Raw genomic sequence first — 14,505 nt, 5'->3', positions numbered from 1 at the left:
AATTATTTGATTATAATTTTAAATGAGATAAATATTTAATTGGCGCTTGTTATCTTTAAAACTGAAAGTTATGTTTGTGAGTGAGTGAGATTGAAATTAGAAGAAATGAATTAATTATTTAATTGGTTATTATTGAATTGAATTGAGAAGACAATATATTTTATTAAATGACAAAGAGAGGAGGCATTTTAAATTTTTGAATAGCATTTTCATAATTAATGCTATCCTTGTTACAGTTGTAAGTTAGTTTCTAGGGATTAGTAATTGGAAGGGGGATTTTAAGAGTTAAAGAATTTTGCAGTAAAAGAAATTTGATTGATTGTTTATTCAAGAAGTTAACTAGTAAGAATATTATTTAACTGAAGCCAGCTTTAGCATGGTATTTGATTAAGTATTTTTAATTAATTTTATTCTATTTACTAACTGTTGTGTGGTTGATATAAAGGATCATGACTACCAACTAATTTATTTATTTATTTATTAATTAATAAAAGCTTAAATATTGAAGTGTAAGAGTATTTATTTTTTCTTTTGAATTCTAATTTTTATGTAAGCTGTAGAAATCAGTTTTTAAGTGTATTATAAAAAATTAGTAAAGAATGAATGAAATATAAGATTTTATATAAGTTTTTACCTCCAAGAGCAAAGTCAGATTTGAAAAGACTTGAATATAAATATCCTAGAAGTTAAAATCTTGTATTTGATAAGTGTAATCTTAACATGAGTTAAGCTTGATTAGAAATTTGATTTTGATTTTGCTAAGAAGTGTCTGTGTTAGATAATTCTTTTATCAATTAAATAATGTAATCAGGATGTAAATTTTACTGAAGAGTCTAATTATTTTAAACATTTTATTGAAGTTGAGGTAAAATTTTATCAATTTTTTCCTATTCTATTAATAGCTCATTCTAAATTTATTATTGATTAAGATGATTTTACTAAGAAAAAATAATTCTTGGTTAATGAGCATTTAATTAAATTGGTGGTCTATTTTAATTGGTTAATATATTTGAAAGGTTCTGAATTTAATGCATGCTCATTGCAGACGACGATGACGAAGATGAACTTTAAGTTTGCCCTGATATGCCCAAAGATTAATTTGTCACGTTTTTCATCACTATATCCAAACGGATTAGCTCTTTAGTGATTCTATTTTATATTTGAGTAAAAATATAGTAAATAAATGCATGCAGTTGAGTCAGATATTTTTTATAAGAATTTAGTGTAAATTAAATAAGCTTTGCATTTTAAATGGTATTATTTGTTTGTTTGTTATGTTTCGAGGAAATTTAGTTTTTTGGTACAGTGTAAAAAAAATTAAAAAAAGTAAGAAGTTTCTTTTGAAGTAAGTTAATTTTTTTTAATTTTTGATGAAATGAACTGAATTTTATTAAAATTGCCAGAAAAATTTTTTTACTTGAATTTAGGTTATTTCTTGTGATTCCTACTCTTTTCTATACTAATATTTTTATTATCGTCACTGATCGATGTTTCTTAATCAAAATAAGCTTTTTAGAATGAGCTACTGTTATTATCAAGTTGATACGCAGTAGTAGCATCAGCTGTTATTTATGGAGATTGTGGTTATTATGTTTATTCATAATAAATTCTTTTAGAAATTATCACATTTATGAAGTGAGTTTTACAAAGAGGGCATTGTAGCTTTTTCTATAAATAAAGTATTAGATTTCTGAATAATAATGCTATAAAGGAATTACTTAAGACCATTCTTTAATACATTCGAAGCAAAACGAGTGTTTACAGTCAAGTATTGTTGCCTATTTAGTAAAATTTTTAGTTATTGAAAATGGATTTACTAATTTTTTTAATTTGAAATCTATCTTATTTTAAACTGTAAAATTCTATGATTCCAATAAGTTAGCTTATAAAATTTTGTACACTTAACATTTCTGGGGACATTCAAATAAAAAGATGCTTGTAAAATCAATTTAGTTTTTTTGTGTGGTAAATTCACATTAATAATATTGAATTTTGTTAATTAAAATTAAATTTATTCAAGAGAATGAAAGGGAAACAAGAAAGATTAAGCAAATAATAATAAATAGATAGATAGATAAATAAATAAATAAGAATGTAAGTAGGAAATTATAGATTAATAGTGATTTCAGAAGATAATCAATAAACAAATCAATTTCTTTTTTGTGTGGATTTAAAAAACGATATGTATGTAATTTTCAGGTACTTCCTATTTAAGGAAGTAGCATTTTCTATTTTAAGTTATTTTACAGTAAAAGAGGTATGCATTCATTTATATGCAAATATATGTAAATATATCTCTATGAATACATGTATGAATGATTGTATATTTATGTGAATGTATGTATGTATGCCTGTGAGTTTGTATGTATGAATATGTGTGTGTTTTGGTTTGGTTTGAAGTACAATAACAATTCAAAAAGTATGTATGTGATAAAGAAAATTAAATAATGTATTGTTAAAAAATACTTTGTTCCTTTTGGATCTCAGACAAATAGAGCAGTTGTCTTTATTGGAGTCTTGTTAAACCTTTCTAATCTTATTTACCTTGAGAATACTCAAGTTTGTTTAATTTTTGATATCTGGTTTGACCATATTTATTTTGCTCAGTGAGAAGGAATAAATTTAGTAAAGGCAGTTTCGTTCGTAGTTTTTTGATAATTTAGTTTTTTTATTTTTTTTAAATCAATTAATTTTTATAATATTGGAGTTGTTAAAGGAATAAGATAATAAAAAAAGCTAATAATTAATTAAAAACAAATAATAAGAACAACAATACAAGCAGCTCATAAATTGATCTTCCACTAATATTTTAATTAAAAAATTTTTAAGTTAAAAATAATAAATTAATAAACAATTAATTTATCTGTTTATCAACATACCTACCCCTATCAATATTATTAGAAGCTATTATTACATAAATAAATCACTAATTACCATAATCACCCATTTAACTTCTTCACTTTCAATCTTATAAAATTTGTTATCTGAAATCAATAATTGAAAGCACTAATGCAAATAAGTTCTTTAAATTTCTTACTACTCAGCTTTCAATTTTTAAATGCTTTTGACACAATTTTCTATTTCATTTTTTATTCTACAAACAAATATGAATTTTGGGGTAAAAATTAATATTTTCTTGTTTAAAATAAATATACTTTCACTGCATCAATTAATTAAAAGCCATGTCACAATCAACAAACAACTTCAAAATAACGTTAATTCAGATTGTTGGCTTAAGCCAAGACTTAAACTCAAAAAGAAATTTTAGAAGAGGATTTAAATATTTAAAATAAATAAATAAACAAATCTTTATTTCATGTAATTACTGCTTTTTAATAGAAATTAAAATTTACAAGAAATAAAAAACCTGATTGAATTTGTATTATTTGTTATTTAAATATTTAGTGTAATCTTCATTTTCTATGAATGCTCACATTTAATCTGTCACAAATATACACAATATAATATACCTAAAATACTTACTTTTACTGTACTTAACCTTGAATTTGCATGATAAAAATTGGTAAATATGACTAGAAAATCAGATATTTCAAGAAACATCTTTTCCTTTGTAGAAGAATTATTTATTATAAAAAAGTTGAAGCTCTGAATAATAATTCACTGCTTATTTTTGTAATCAAATTTTTACTATTAAAATACAAAATTTGCTATTTCTAATGATTTGACCTTACAAGTCACCTCTTACAGTTTTGATGAAAACTCGTATTTTATTTTTCCTAAAATTCATCAAATTATTGTATTTTTAATACCATAATTTTTTTAAATTTAAATTTTTTTAATTTCATTTAAAACCATACATTTAGATATTTTTTATGCATACAGTAAAACTCAATTTACGAAAATCTTACTATCTACAAATTTGCTTATACCGATCATATTTTATTTGTGAAACATATGGAATAGCATTGTTTGATATCCAGATTATATTCTTGAGCTGAAGTAGAAATCAATATGCATTATGCCTCAATCCAAAGTAGTCACTTATTTAACTGGTTTTGAAATTTTTTCTGACTATTTATTCAGTAAAACTTCTCATAATTTTTAAATAATTAAAACATTAAGTAATCTATTTGTGTAGACTTATTTGTTTTAATAAAGTATAAAAAAATTTGATATTTTTTGGACTAAGTTTGCTCAAACCTTTTTTTTAACAGCTTAGATGAATATTAATTGTACTCGTATTTACATTTTTGTTAGTATCATAAATATAAAACTCAATATTTGTTATATAATTTCGATGGATAATTAGTATTTTTAAAGATTTGCTTTAAAGATATTCAGAATATTTATTATCATATTTTACACTACAAATAAAATAGCATTACACTATTAAAATTTAATTTACTTTATTTGGTGGAATTGAAGCTGGCATTTATTAATAAATATTCAATAAACTTTCAATGCTTAAAATGATGTTTTTTGTGGTTTATATTTTCAAAATATTTATCTATTTTGCATTTTATTTATTTTTTGAAGAGTAACAGTACTTGTACACATCATTTAATAAATCGATTGAAATTTTGATAAAATTAAACAAATAAGCTGGAAAATACAATTTGGTATTATCAAAAAATAATAAAAATATATTACAATTAAAATAATAATAATAATAATTTACTCATAAGAATTTTCTGTTGTAGTTTGATTTTTTTAAAAAGTTGTTTTACAAATGTAAGACAATCAATCAACCAACAATTAATTGGGAATAAAGTAGAGGTTTTGACTAAAATAAGGTTAATTTCAGAGAAAACAAATTTAATTTATTGTTAGTATTTTTGTGATATTTTAGCTTTTTATTAACTGAAGCACAAAAAATAAATATAAATATATGATAAATCTCATATTACTTTCGCCATTAAGCTTAAAAATTATTTTTATTTGATTGTATTTTTCTTTTTAAATCTAATCAAAAAACAACTCAATTTTCTTTAGAAAAATTTTCGGTTTGGTTGGTTTCTTTGAAAATGGAATTAGAGCTATTGCTATTGTCTGTAGAGTTTGATTCTTCGCTTTATAAAGATGTCCTGCTTCTTTTTTCTTGCTTTCTCTTTTATTTTTCCTCTCTTTTGAGCCTATTAGATTCTCTTTTTAATTTTTTGTACTCATCTTACTCAGTTCGGCAGAAGTAAAGAGGTAATAGTATTATCAAAACTGCGGCTACCACAAAAAAGAAATTTTCATACATTTCATATTCTGACTCATCATCCAGTTATATATTTGGACCTTTATAATCCATCTATGCTTATTGCTTATTGTATCCTAAAATATATTTGTTTTGATGTATGTGAATATGATCTTTGAATAATTATTGCAATAATAAATATTGTATTCTATTTATTAGTTATCTATCTATCTATTTTGATAAATTTTATTAATGTTATTGTTAAATATTTTGATTTTAAGATAGAAGAATCAATCAATTTCTATCAGCAGCATATTTGATCAAATCATAAACTTACCTAATATTATTTATTATTAATTTCAAAAACAACCTACAATTTAAAAATTTCTCATTAGATTAGAAATCTCTTTTGATAAAACAATTATTTAATTAATTAGTTGCAAACTAGCTAGATATATAATAAAAGGAGTGAAATAGATTAAGTAGAAATCCATCAAAAGCAATTATAGCATTATTGTCAGATAACTAATTTTACTGATTTGAATACAGCTTAAAGTGATTTAAAAAAGATAAGCATAATCAGTTCGAATAGATGATTGACCCGCATACAATCAAGTACATTTCAGGATAGATTAATGGTAATTTTTTTCATATAGTAATTCTGATCTTAAAGTGAACCGATCAGCCTAATTCCTTTTAAAGCATGAAATGCTTTTAGATTTTGCTAATTTTAAAATATTTATTTATAAAAGAGGATACTATTTTTCAAGATAAAAAGCGTAGAAGCGAAATGATACGCATAATGATACAGACAATGCATAACCTTGGATTGGTGTAAATAAACTATTTTTTATTTTTAGAATGAAAGTTTAAAATCAGCATTAAGATTGCTCTTAAAAGAGCTTAAAATGTTTTACTAAGTATTTTAAATGAGGCTTTAACATATATTCATTTATTAGTTAATCTGCAGAAACTCTGTAAAAAGAATCAAGCATCAATTTAGACTCAGATATATTGCATGGCTTTAAGTAATCCATTTTAAATGCTGAGTGGAACAAAGTAATAATAATTAATTATTGCTTATTTAAAAAATGTTTTATGTATTTTGTATTTTAGGCTTTAGAATATTTAGAAAAGACGAATGCAGACAAAGAATCCTTTTTTGTAATTTACTAATTTACTTTATAAACTGATTGATTTATTTATTCAACAAAATAATAATTTAGAAAGCTCAACAACTGATAATTTAATAAAAATACATTGAGCTTCTTGAACAAAAGGACATAGAAAATGCATTAAAAGTTCTTAGAGAAGAGCTTTCTTATTTAATCAATGATTAGCAATATCTTTTTAAGCTTTCATCTCTCTTAATCTGCAGAAATTCGAAAGAAATGTATGAAAAAATAGGATTCAATCGATCTCAATCTAATTCTAGAAGCTCTCTAATAGAGCTCATTTAAGATCAGTGCAATATTCCAGGATTGATGCAATCAAGAGTTATGGAAGTAAACTTAAGCAATCTTATAATATATATAATTGTATTTATTTTTTAAAGAAACTGGTCAAAGAAAGTCTTATATTCTAAACACTTCAGTGTCCTTGTCATATTTAGAATTCTCACGAAAGCATATGCTTGGTTTAAGTATCTTGTATTAAAAGAAATATTTTTGATGATTAAATACACTTTTTACAAATAGGATCATGTTTGTAGACAGCTTTAGTCACCTTAAGAGCTTGTAGAAACAAAAAAAGAACATAAATCAGAAGTAATTTATTATTATCATGGATTTAATTTAAGATTTTAAAATAGCATCGATAAAATAAATAATTTTAATTACAAGGTTACACTCATTAAATTCAACAGATAAGGAAGCATGCTTGTTAGTGTTGGATTAGAAAGAGAAATTTTTATTTGGAAATATGATCCTAAGTCACATAAACTAACTTATCACTAAAAAATACCTTAAGAAAAATCTAGGCAATTGTAAGTGGAGATAACAAGTATAGAATTCGATAATACTGATTAATATCTCGCCATTGGATATGATGATGGCAAAATTATAATTTATAACACTGTAAAATTTGATTAGTAGTAGATTACAAATATGTCCCAAATTTATCATTAAGCTCCTGTTCTTACACTAGCTTATCATCCTTAAACTAATAGCCTATACTCTGCTGGAGCTGATCCTTATATGTTAGTTTTCTCTAATAATGGAAAAGAAGTAATTTGCAATTAATTAGTTAGTTATTTTTGATTACTTTACTCAAACATAATTATTTGGCTCAAGAGTTCCCAATAAAATCAATCTGTTTATAAATTCCTTAAAATATGCGTTTGTTGAGTATTATTTAAATATTCTCTTTTGATTATTTTAAGATTAAGCTTATATTACACTCAAAGCATTACAAATATTTATTCTTTAAATTTATTTATTTTTCTAATGTAAGTTAAAAAGAGCTGCATCAAAAGCAATCTTTTTACTTCTTTACAGATTGATTTTGAACAATGCCGATTAAACATTTAAATAGCGTAACATATTTAAATAGTGATATCATCATCTTTCTATAAGGACTAAATTTGCAACCAACCTAAACAATTTTTTTGAAATTCAAAAGCCTTGAATTTTAGTTTAATTCAATAAAAAGTAGTGGTTTCTGCTTTTATTTAATTCCAATTTGCCTGTAACCCCCCTAATATGTTTATCGCCTAATCCATACAATTATATTCAATTTTGAATTAAAAATTAACTCATGAACTAAAACTAATTTAATACTTTTTTTTCAAAATTTACCCTATAGCTAGAAAAAAAGATTCCCTCAACGAAAACTAAAGACATGAAGTTCATAAACAAAGGAAATCAATTAGTCTAACTAAGTGCATGTAAGCCAGTAGTTAGTATTTTTGATTTAGCCTCAGAACAAGTTCTTTATCAGTAATTAAAACATTAATTTAAAAAATATTTAAAACTATGATATTCAATAATTAAAAACGAATTGCTTTCCTTAAAATTAAAAAGAATTCAAGAAGAAGAATGCATTTTATCAATGAATGTCAGTTTCAATGAGAAATTCCTTTTGGTCAACACATCCTAAAAAGAACCGGTAAGGGTTTTTTATTTATGTATTTATTTATTTATTTCTTAATTTGATTTAAGATATGAAATCAATTAATTTGTAAAGCGTCTTAGTAAAAAAATTTAGATTACTAATTTGCAATTTGTAAGCAATTGAAATAATTAATGACCTAAAAAACCTAAAATGAACATTTGTGATTAAAAAACATCACATATACTTTACTTTCTATCAAAACTTTATATTGAGAGAATTTAAAAAAATCAATATTTAATTCTTTCTATATTAGAAAAATTTTGTATTTAATGTAAAAGAAGTAAAAAAAAATTTATCTAACTACAAAAAATTTCTGAATCTTTTGATTCTAAATTCAATTTTTATTATAATTTTTGTCTTTCTACGAACCGATGAATTTAATTAAATTAAGAGAATTTTATATTCACTTACATTATTTTGCTATCAATCTCTTCATCAAATAAAGTAAGTTTCAAGCACTCTGGTTTATAAATCTTTAATCAAATGTTTTTTAATTTCTAATTATCAAACACAATTTAATAAATTTGTACTTATTTCTAACTTTTTTGACTAAAATAAGAATATTTACTTTATACCTTCTAGTTACTCAAAATATAAAAAATTTTGGAACAAACATTTTAGTTTTTAATTTTGTAATTTATTTTAATTAAAATTAGGAATTGCACTTGTGGGATTTAGAACTAAGAGAATAAGTAAATACATACAAAGGGCATTAATAGCGAGAATTTTAATTAGGATGTACGTTTGGAGGAAATGATGATATGTTTGTGGTGTAGGGTTGCGAAACAGGCAATATTTTTATTTGGTAAACCTTTAATAGCAAATTCATTACTTAAATCAAGGCGCACCTTCTCAATAAAGCTGTTAATTAAGTCATCTTTCACCCCATCGATAAAACTACCATGATTTCCTGTTCAGATGACCAAACAATAAAAGTCTGGACTTCTGAAATTATTACTCAATAACAAAGTAAAAAATTTTTAAATTGACTTTTTTTAACAGAATCAGTGTAAGAAACTTTACTTGCAAACATAATTTGGAAAATAGTAATTTATCAAAACGCAGTAAAAACATTTCCTAAATATTTCAGTTGAAAAAAAATTTTATACATCACTTTTTTTGGGCAAGTTTTTTGATATTTTAATTACGTTTAATTTCAAAAAAGGTAAGTTTATTTAGCTGATAATCAATCTGTAAAGTCCTTAGAATTGTAGAGAAAAAGATGATTATTTAAATTAGTTTAAAAATGATAAATAATAAATATTTAATCCCCACTTTATTTTATCAAGGAAAATAATAAACAATAGATAGATAGATGGATTTTTAAAATTAAATCTAAATGAATTTTACTTTGTTTCTTTTCTAATTTGTTAGATTTACATTTTATTTAATAAGAATCCATCTCATTTAAAACTATTAATAGAATTAATTACATACATTCTTTATAACTTTGAAATCGATTTTATAAGATAGCAATTACATTTAATTTAAATAAAATTTCACATTTTTTTTTTGCTTCTTTGATATTTCTCTGTATTCAAAATATAAATCTTTTTATTTCTTAATTGCTTCTAGAAAATTACATTTTACAATTATTCAAAAAGATAAATTTTTTTAAATAGAGTTTTATTTAAGCATTTAACTATATTTTAAAATATTAAATTCATAAATTAACCAATAAACTTTGAAGATTAACAAACAGCTGAAATTTATTCTATTCACGAAGAAGATGAAGATGTAACTATTACGGGGATAAGGTAACCGGGAGCTAGACTAGATGCAGATGATAATGAAGATATGGACTAAGTCGAATTCAACTTGAGAAATCCCAGTGATAATGGTGAAGAAGATGAAGAAGAGGAAGATGACGATAACTAAGTAGAAGATGATGACGATGTAGATGATGAAGAAGATATTTACGAAGACGATTAGCACAGTATTAATTATTTTAATATTATTTGAGATTAATAAAATTTTAATTTATTTATTTATTAATTATAAAAAGATAGCTAAATGGAAGAAGAGGAAGAAGAGGATGAAGAAGAAGAAGATGAAGGTCATGAAGATTTTGACGTTGATGAAGGAACTGAAGAAATTGATGATGAATGCTCTTAATATGAAAATCAGCAAAACCCCTAACCGTGATATTATTAATTTAACAGATAGAGATACCTCTATAAATAGTTTGCAAACAAAATTTTAATTAGTTTACTGATAACTTACTTACTTACATTTCAAGTTATTATTTAGACCAAAATAAAAACTAAATCTAAAATAATATATATAAATATTCATATATAAAATACTACTATACTAATATTATATATCTTGTAGTCATTTAATTTAATTAAGGAAATATAATTTACAATTTATTATTCATTATTTAATTTTCTTATTAAATATCACATTTTTAATAAATTAATTACAGAAAAGCTACAAAAAAAACTAAACAAATGAAGATTTTGTATTTTTTTATAAATTAATAAATAAAAATATTTGCTCAAATAATTTATTATAAATTGATAAATCTTCTCATTAAAAGAATTCTCTTTATTTATTTTTGATCGAATAATAATTTACATCCAATAATATTTATAAAGTTTTAATATTAGCAAACAAGAATATTGGAATACAAATATATTAAATTCTTATTCTAAAAAAACATATTAAAATTTAAAAAATTTTTTGAAATAAAATTTATGTTTGTATTGAATATTATTTAAAACAAAAATCTTGTAACTTTAATGAGAAATAAGATAAAGTATTTATATATAATATGAATTTATTTATACTGTATATCCAAAAATATTTATAAAGTTTTAATATTAGCAAAACAAGAATAATTAGGAATAATAATATATTAAATGATTATCTTTAAAAAAAAACAAATTAAAATTTTATAATTGTTTTGAAATTTATTTTATGTGATTTATTGATAAATTCGATAAATAATTTATATGTAAAACAAAATTTTTTGTAGATTTATTTTGAAATTAGATAATGAATTTATAAAAATAAAATATGAATTTATACTGTATATCCAAAAATATATAAAAAGTTTTATTGTCAACAAAACAAGAACAATTAGCAATATGTTAATCGCTTATCTCAAAAAAAAAATTTAAATTTTATGATTATTTTTTTAAAAATTGTATGGTTGCTTTGAGTTTTATTTAAAACAAAAATTCATTTAGATATATTGAGAAATTCGATAAAGTATTTATATTTAAAATTATTTGGAAATTAGATAAATCATTTATATAGTTTTAATATTAGTAAAACAAGAATAATTAGAAATAATAATATATTAATTGCTTATCTTATAAAAAAAAACAAAATAAAATTTTTAAATTGTTTTGAAATTTATTTTATGTTTGTATTGACTTTTATATAAAACAAAAATCTTAAAATCTTGCAGATTTATTGAGAAAAATAGAGAATGCATTTATATTTAAAATAAGAATTTTTACTCTATATCCAAAAATATAAAAAAAGTTTTAATATTATCAAATGAAGAATAATTAGGAAAAATAATAAATAAATTGTTTATCTTTAAAAAAAGCAAGTTAAATTTTATAATTGTTTTGAAATAAATTTTTATTTTATGTTATTCTAAACATCTATTTAAAAAAAAACAAAATTATTGTAGATTTATTGAGAATTTAGATAAATTATTTATTTATTTATTTTTAAAATAAGCATTTATTTTAATATTGTTTTTTATTTGTTATAAAATATGAATAGAATTTTATTTTGTGATTTAAAATTAATAACTGGCATACTCATATATATTTTAGATAAGAAAACTATTATATTTATTTTTTTTATTTTTGGTAGGATATTTCAATTTTTAGTCAAGTGCATGTCCTCTCTTTGATAAATAAATCTAATCTATCTTAATTTCTACATGAGTTCTTGAATAGAATCTGATCCTTTTAATTTAAAAATGAATTTTAGTAAGTTTTTAATGCAATATTTGTATTTATATAATGGATTTGCTTTATCGTCAGGGATTGTTCACCGATTTATTGGTCCACATACTTGGGATTTGGTCCGCCCATCGTTTTGTCATCAGTTGATTAAAGCAAATCACATTAACATATAACAAACAGTAGAATGAATTAAGAAGCTATATTTTTACTGCTTAATTCTTACATATAGTATGCTACAGTTAATTTATTTAATTAATTACCATTATTTTTTTCTATTATCTCTGCAAACATTATCTCATTTAAGATAGGAATGATACTCTCAAAGATTTATCTTTCAATCATTAAGTTCAAGTTCTCTTTTAATGAATAAATTCATTTGAAGGGTGTTTTTCTTCTAAGCTTGTTTGTTTGGTCATCTTTTTAAATACAGATTGCTAGTAAAAATCAAGAATTCTTTCTTTCTACTTTAGTCTGATTTAATCTCATTTTATTTTTTTCACATTTTTTAACTTTTAAAGGTTGATTTAATCCTATTATTTTTTTATTTTTATTAAGTTTTTTTTATTTAATCTGAGATTCTTCAGTTTTTAACACTTTGAAAGACCTTATTTTAATTCATATAATTTGAACCTATTATTTACATATCTAATTATTTAATTTGCTCCTAAAGGATAAAAAATAAATTCTTAATCAATAAAATTAATAATCAAAAAATGGGAGGACCCATAATTAATTATTATTTTTTTTAAATATGTAAACATTAATTGGCAAATAAAAAAATAAACAAAAATTTACACTAAAATATATTACGACTAAATTGTTTTTATAAACTAAAAAATTAAGCGTCTATTTAAAATAAGAGTATTTTATTTTTTGTATATAAATAAATATTAAGGAATTTATTAAACACATAAATTTATTTAAAAAATCTTAAATCAAACATCTACAAAAATATTCCAACACTAAATATAGTTTTTTTTTAAATTATTAATATTCTACAAAAATTTTAATAAAATACATGTAGATTAATGAAAATGTATTTTAGAAAAAGATCTAATTAATTATTTTACATAAAAAAGAACCCTTTACAATACATGAATGGTAAATGCGTAATTAGAATTTAAAAAAAATAAATTTAAATGATTAACAAGTTATCAATAAGTATATAAAAAAATAAAACTCCTTTCTTTTCAAGAAACAAACAAATACATGAATTAATTGCAAAACTAAAAATGGAAGGTTAAGGTGATATCATATTTTTAAAAAAGGTAACAGGTTCAGAAGGATTCATTTTTTAAAATAAATAACAGGTAATTAAAAACTAGACTTACAGTTAAACCAGTTTAAAAAGTAGTTCTTAAGCAAGAGAATGGAAATTTAATTCATCTATTTAGATCAAAAAATTTAAATTCAAAACACTTGGATTAAAAACACTAATTACTTACTATTAGGGCTATTTTAGCCTTAAACGAGTTTTAAAAAAATTTGTTAGTAAACTGAAGGACATATTTAAAAAAGGATTTCTTCTGCAAAAGCTTTAGTAATAGTAGAATACAACCACATGCAAAGTTACTTAATAAATATATGATAAAATTATTAAATATATAAAATATTTTTTTGAAAATATTATATGTTAAATCAATAGTTTTTAATATAAATATAAAATCCTTAATATTTTAGTTAATTACTTTCAAAAAATTAAATATTAATATTTCTACTTAAAGTGAATAGAAAATCATAAAAATTTTAATAGTTTAATGTTATGATATTAAATTAATTGTATCTATTAAAAATAAAAGAAAAAACCATATTAAATGTCCCATATTTTATAGAAAAACATCAAGAAATATTTATTTAACTCTTTTAAAATAATTAAATCAATTTTAAAAAGTTTTTTGATAAAAAAGAATTCATTTCAAATTAGTTTTATATTGAATGTATAATCAGGTTAAATGAAGTCTCAAAGGCAAATTCTAAACTTAATTTTATCATTTTATTTAAAATCAAACTAATTTAAATTAATCATAAATTTATCAATTTTAAAAACTAAACAACTAAATAATTTTAATAGCTTAATTATATTTTTAAACCCTTATATCAACAAAGCAAATTTGAAAAGTAATCAGAAATTTATTTAATAGTATGATTAAGGTATTAAAAAAAAAATGATAAGTATTTAATGAGACTAAAAGACAGAATTATATAATTTTTTCTGTACGTGTAAGAATGAATGGTGAATAAAATATAAAAAGTATTCCATGAATAAATTTTATAAATTTCAATTGATTGTTATTTATATTAAAACTATGAATGGCTATT

The 14,505-nt window shown here is 21.7% G+C and overlaps 5 protein-coding genes across 5 annotated transcripts; 2 read left to right on the top strand and 3 right to left on the bottom strand. All coding sequences in view use genetic code 6, as the record gives it.

The window, feature by feature from the left end:
* Positions 1-209: 209 nt before the first annotated feature.
* TTHERM_00858110 (zinc finger protein, putative) lies at positions 210-1,740 on the bottom strand (the record flags this gene model as incomplete). Its single annotated transcript, XM_001021953.2, has 3 exons — positions 210-460; positions 635-1,149; positions 1,418-1,740. The coding sequence occupies 3 exons, from the start codon at positions 1,738-1,740 to the stop codon at positions 210-212; spliced, it is 1,089 nt and encodes a 362-aa protein (XP_001021953.2).
* Positions 1,741-4,761: 3,021 nt separating this feature from the next.
* On the bottom strand, positions 4,762-5,127 carry TTHERM_000858109 (transmembrane protein, putative; the record flags this gene model as incomplete). The annotated part of the gene is made up of 1 exon (XM_012799175.1): positions 4,762-5,127. One exon carries the CDS (start codon positions 5,125-5,127, stop codon positions 4,762-4,764), a length of 366 nt encoding a protein of 121 aa, XP_012654629.1.
* A 608-nt stretch (positions 5,128-5,735) lies between these two features.
* Positions 5,736-10,399, top strand: TTHERM_00858090 (WD domain, G-beta repeat protein; the record flags this gene model as incomplete). Its single annotated transcript, XM_001021951.3, has 13 exons — positions 5,736-5,781; positions 5,896-5,977; positions 6,103-6,202; positions 6,260-6,307; positions 6,370-6,648; positions 6,699-6,785; positions 6,841-6,909; positions 6,985-7,368; positions 7,946-8,079; positions 8,164-8,248; positions 8,911-9,223; positions 9,945-10,190; positions 10,260-10,399. The coding sequence occupies 13 exons, from the start codon at positions 5,736-5,738 to the stop codon at positions 10,397-10,399; spliced, it is 2,013 nt and encodes a 670-aa protein (XP_001021951.3).
* A 1,709-nt stretch (positions 10,400-12,108) lies between these two features.
* On the bottom strand, positions 12,109-12,528 carry TTHERM_00858070 (hypothetical protein; the record flags this gene model as incomplete). Its single annotated transcript, XM_001021949.2, has 1 exon — positions 12,109-12,528. One exon carries the CDS (start codon positions 12,526-12,528, stop codon positions 12,109-12,111), a length of 420 nt encoding a protein of 139 aa, XP_001021949.2.
* Positions 12,529-12,899: 371 nt separating this feature from the next.
* TTHERM_00858050 (hypothetical protein) lies at positions 12,900-13,774 on the top strand (the record flags this gene model as incomplete). The annotated part of the gene is made up of 2 exons (XM_001021947.2): positions 12,900-13,287; positions 13,455-13,774. The coding sequence occupies 2 exons, from the start codon at positions 12,900-12,902 to the stop codon at positions 13,772-13,774; spliced, it is 708 nt and encodes a 235-aa protein (XP_001021947.2).
* Positions 13,775-14,505: the final 731 nt, after the last annotated feature.

This window comes from Tetrahymena thermophila (assembly GCF_000189635.1).
Source record: "Tetrahymena thermophila SB210 genomic scaffold scf_8254496, whole genome shotgun sequence".
Classification (NCBI taxonomy): Eukaryota; Ciliophora; class Oligohymenophorea; order Hymenostomatida; family Tetrahymenidae; genus Tetrahymena; species Tetrahymena thermophila.
This window is presented reverse-complemented; position numbering and strand designations above follow the sequence as displayed.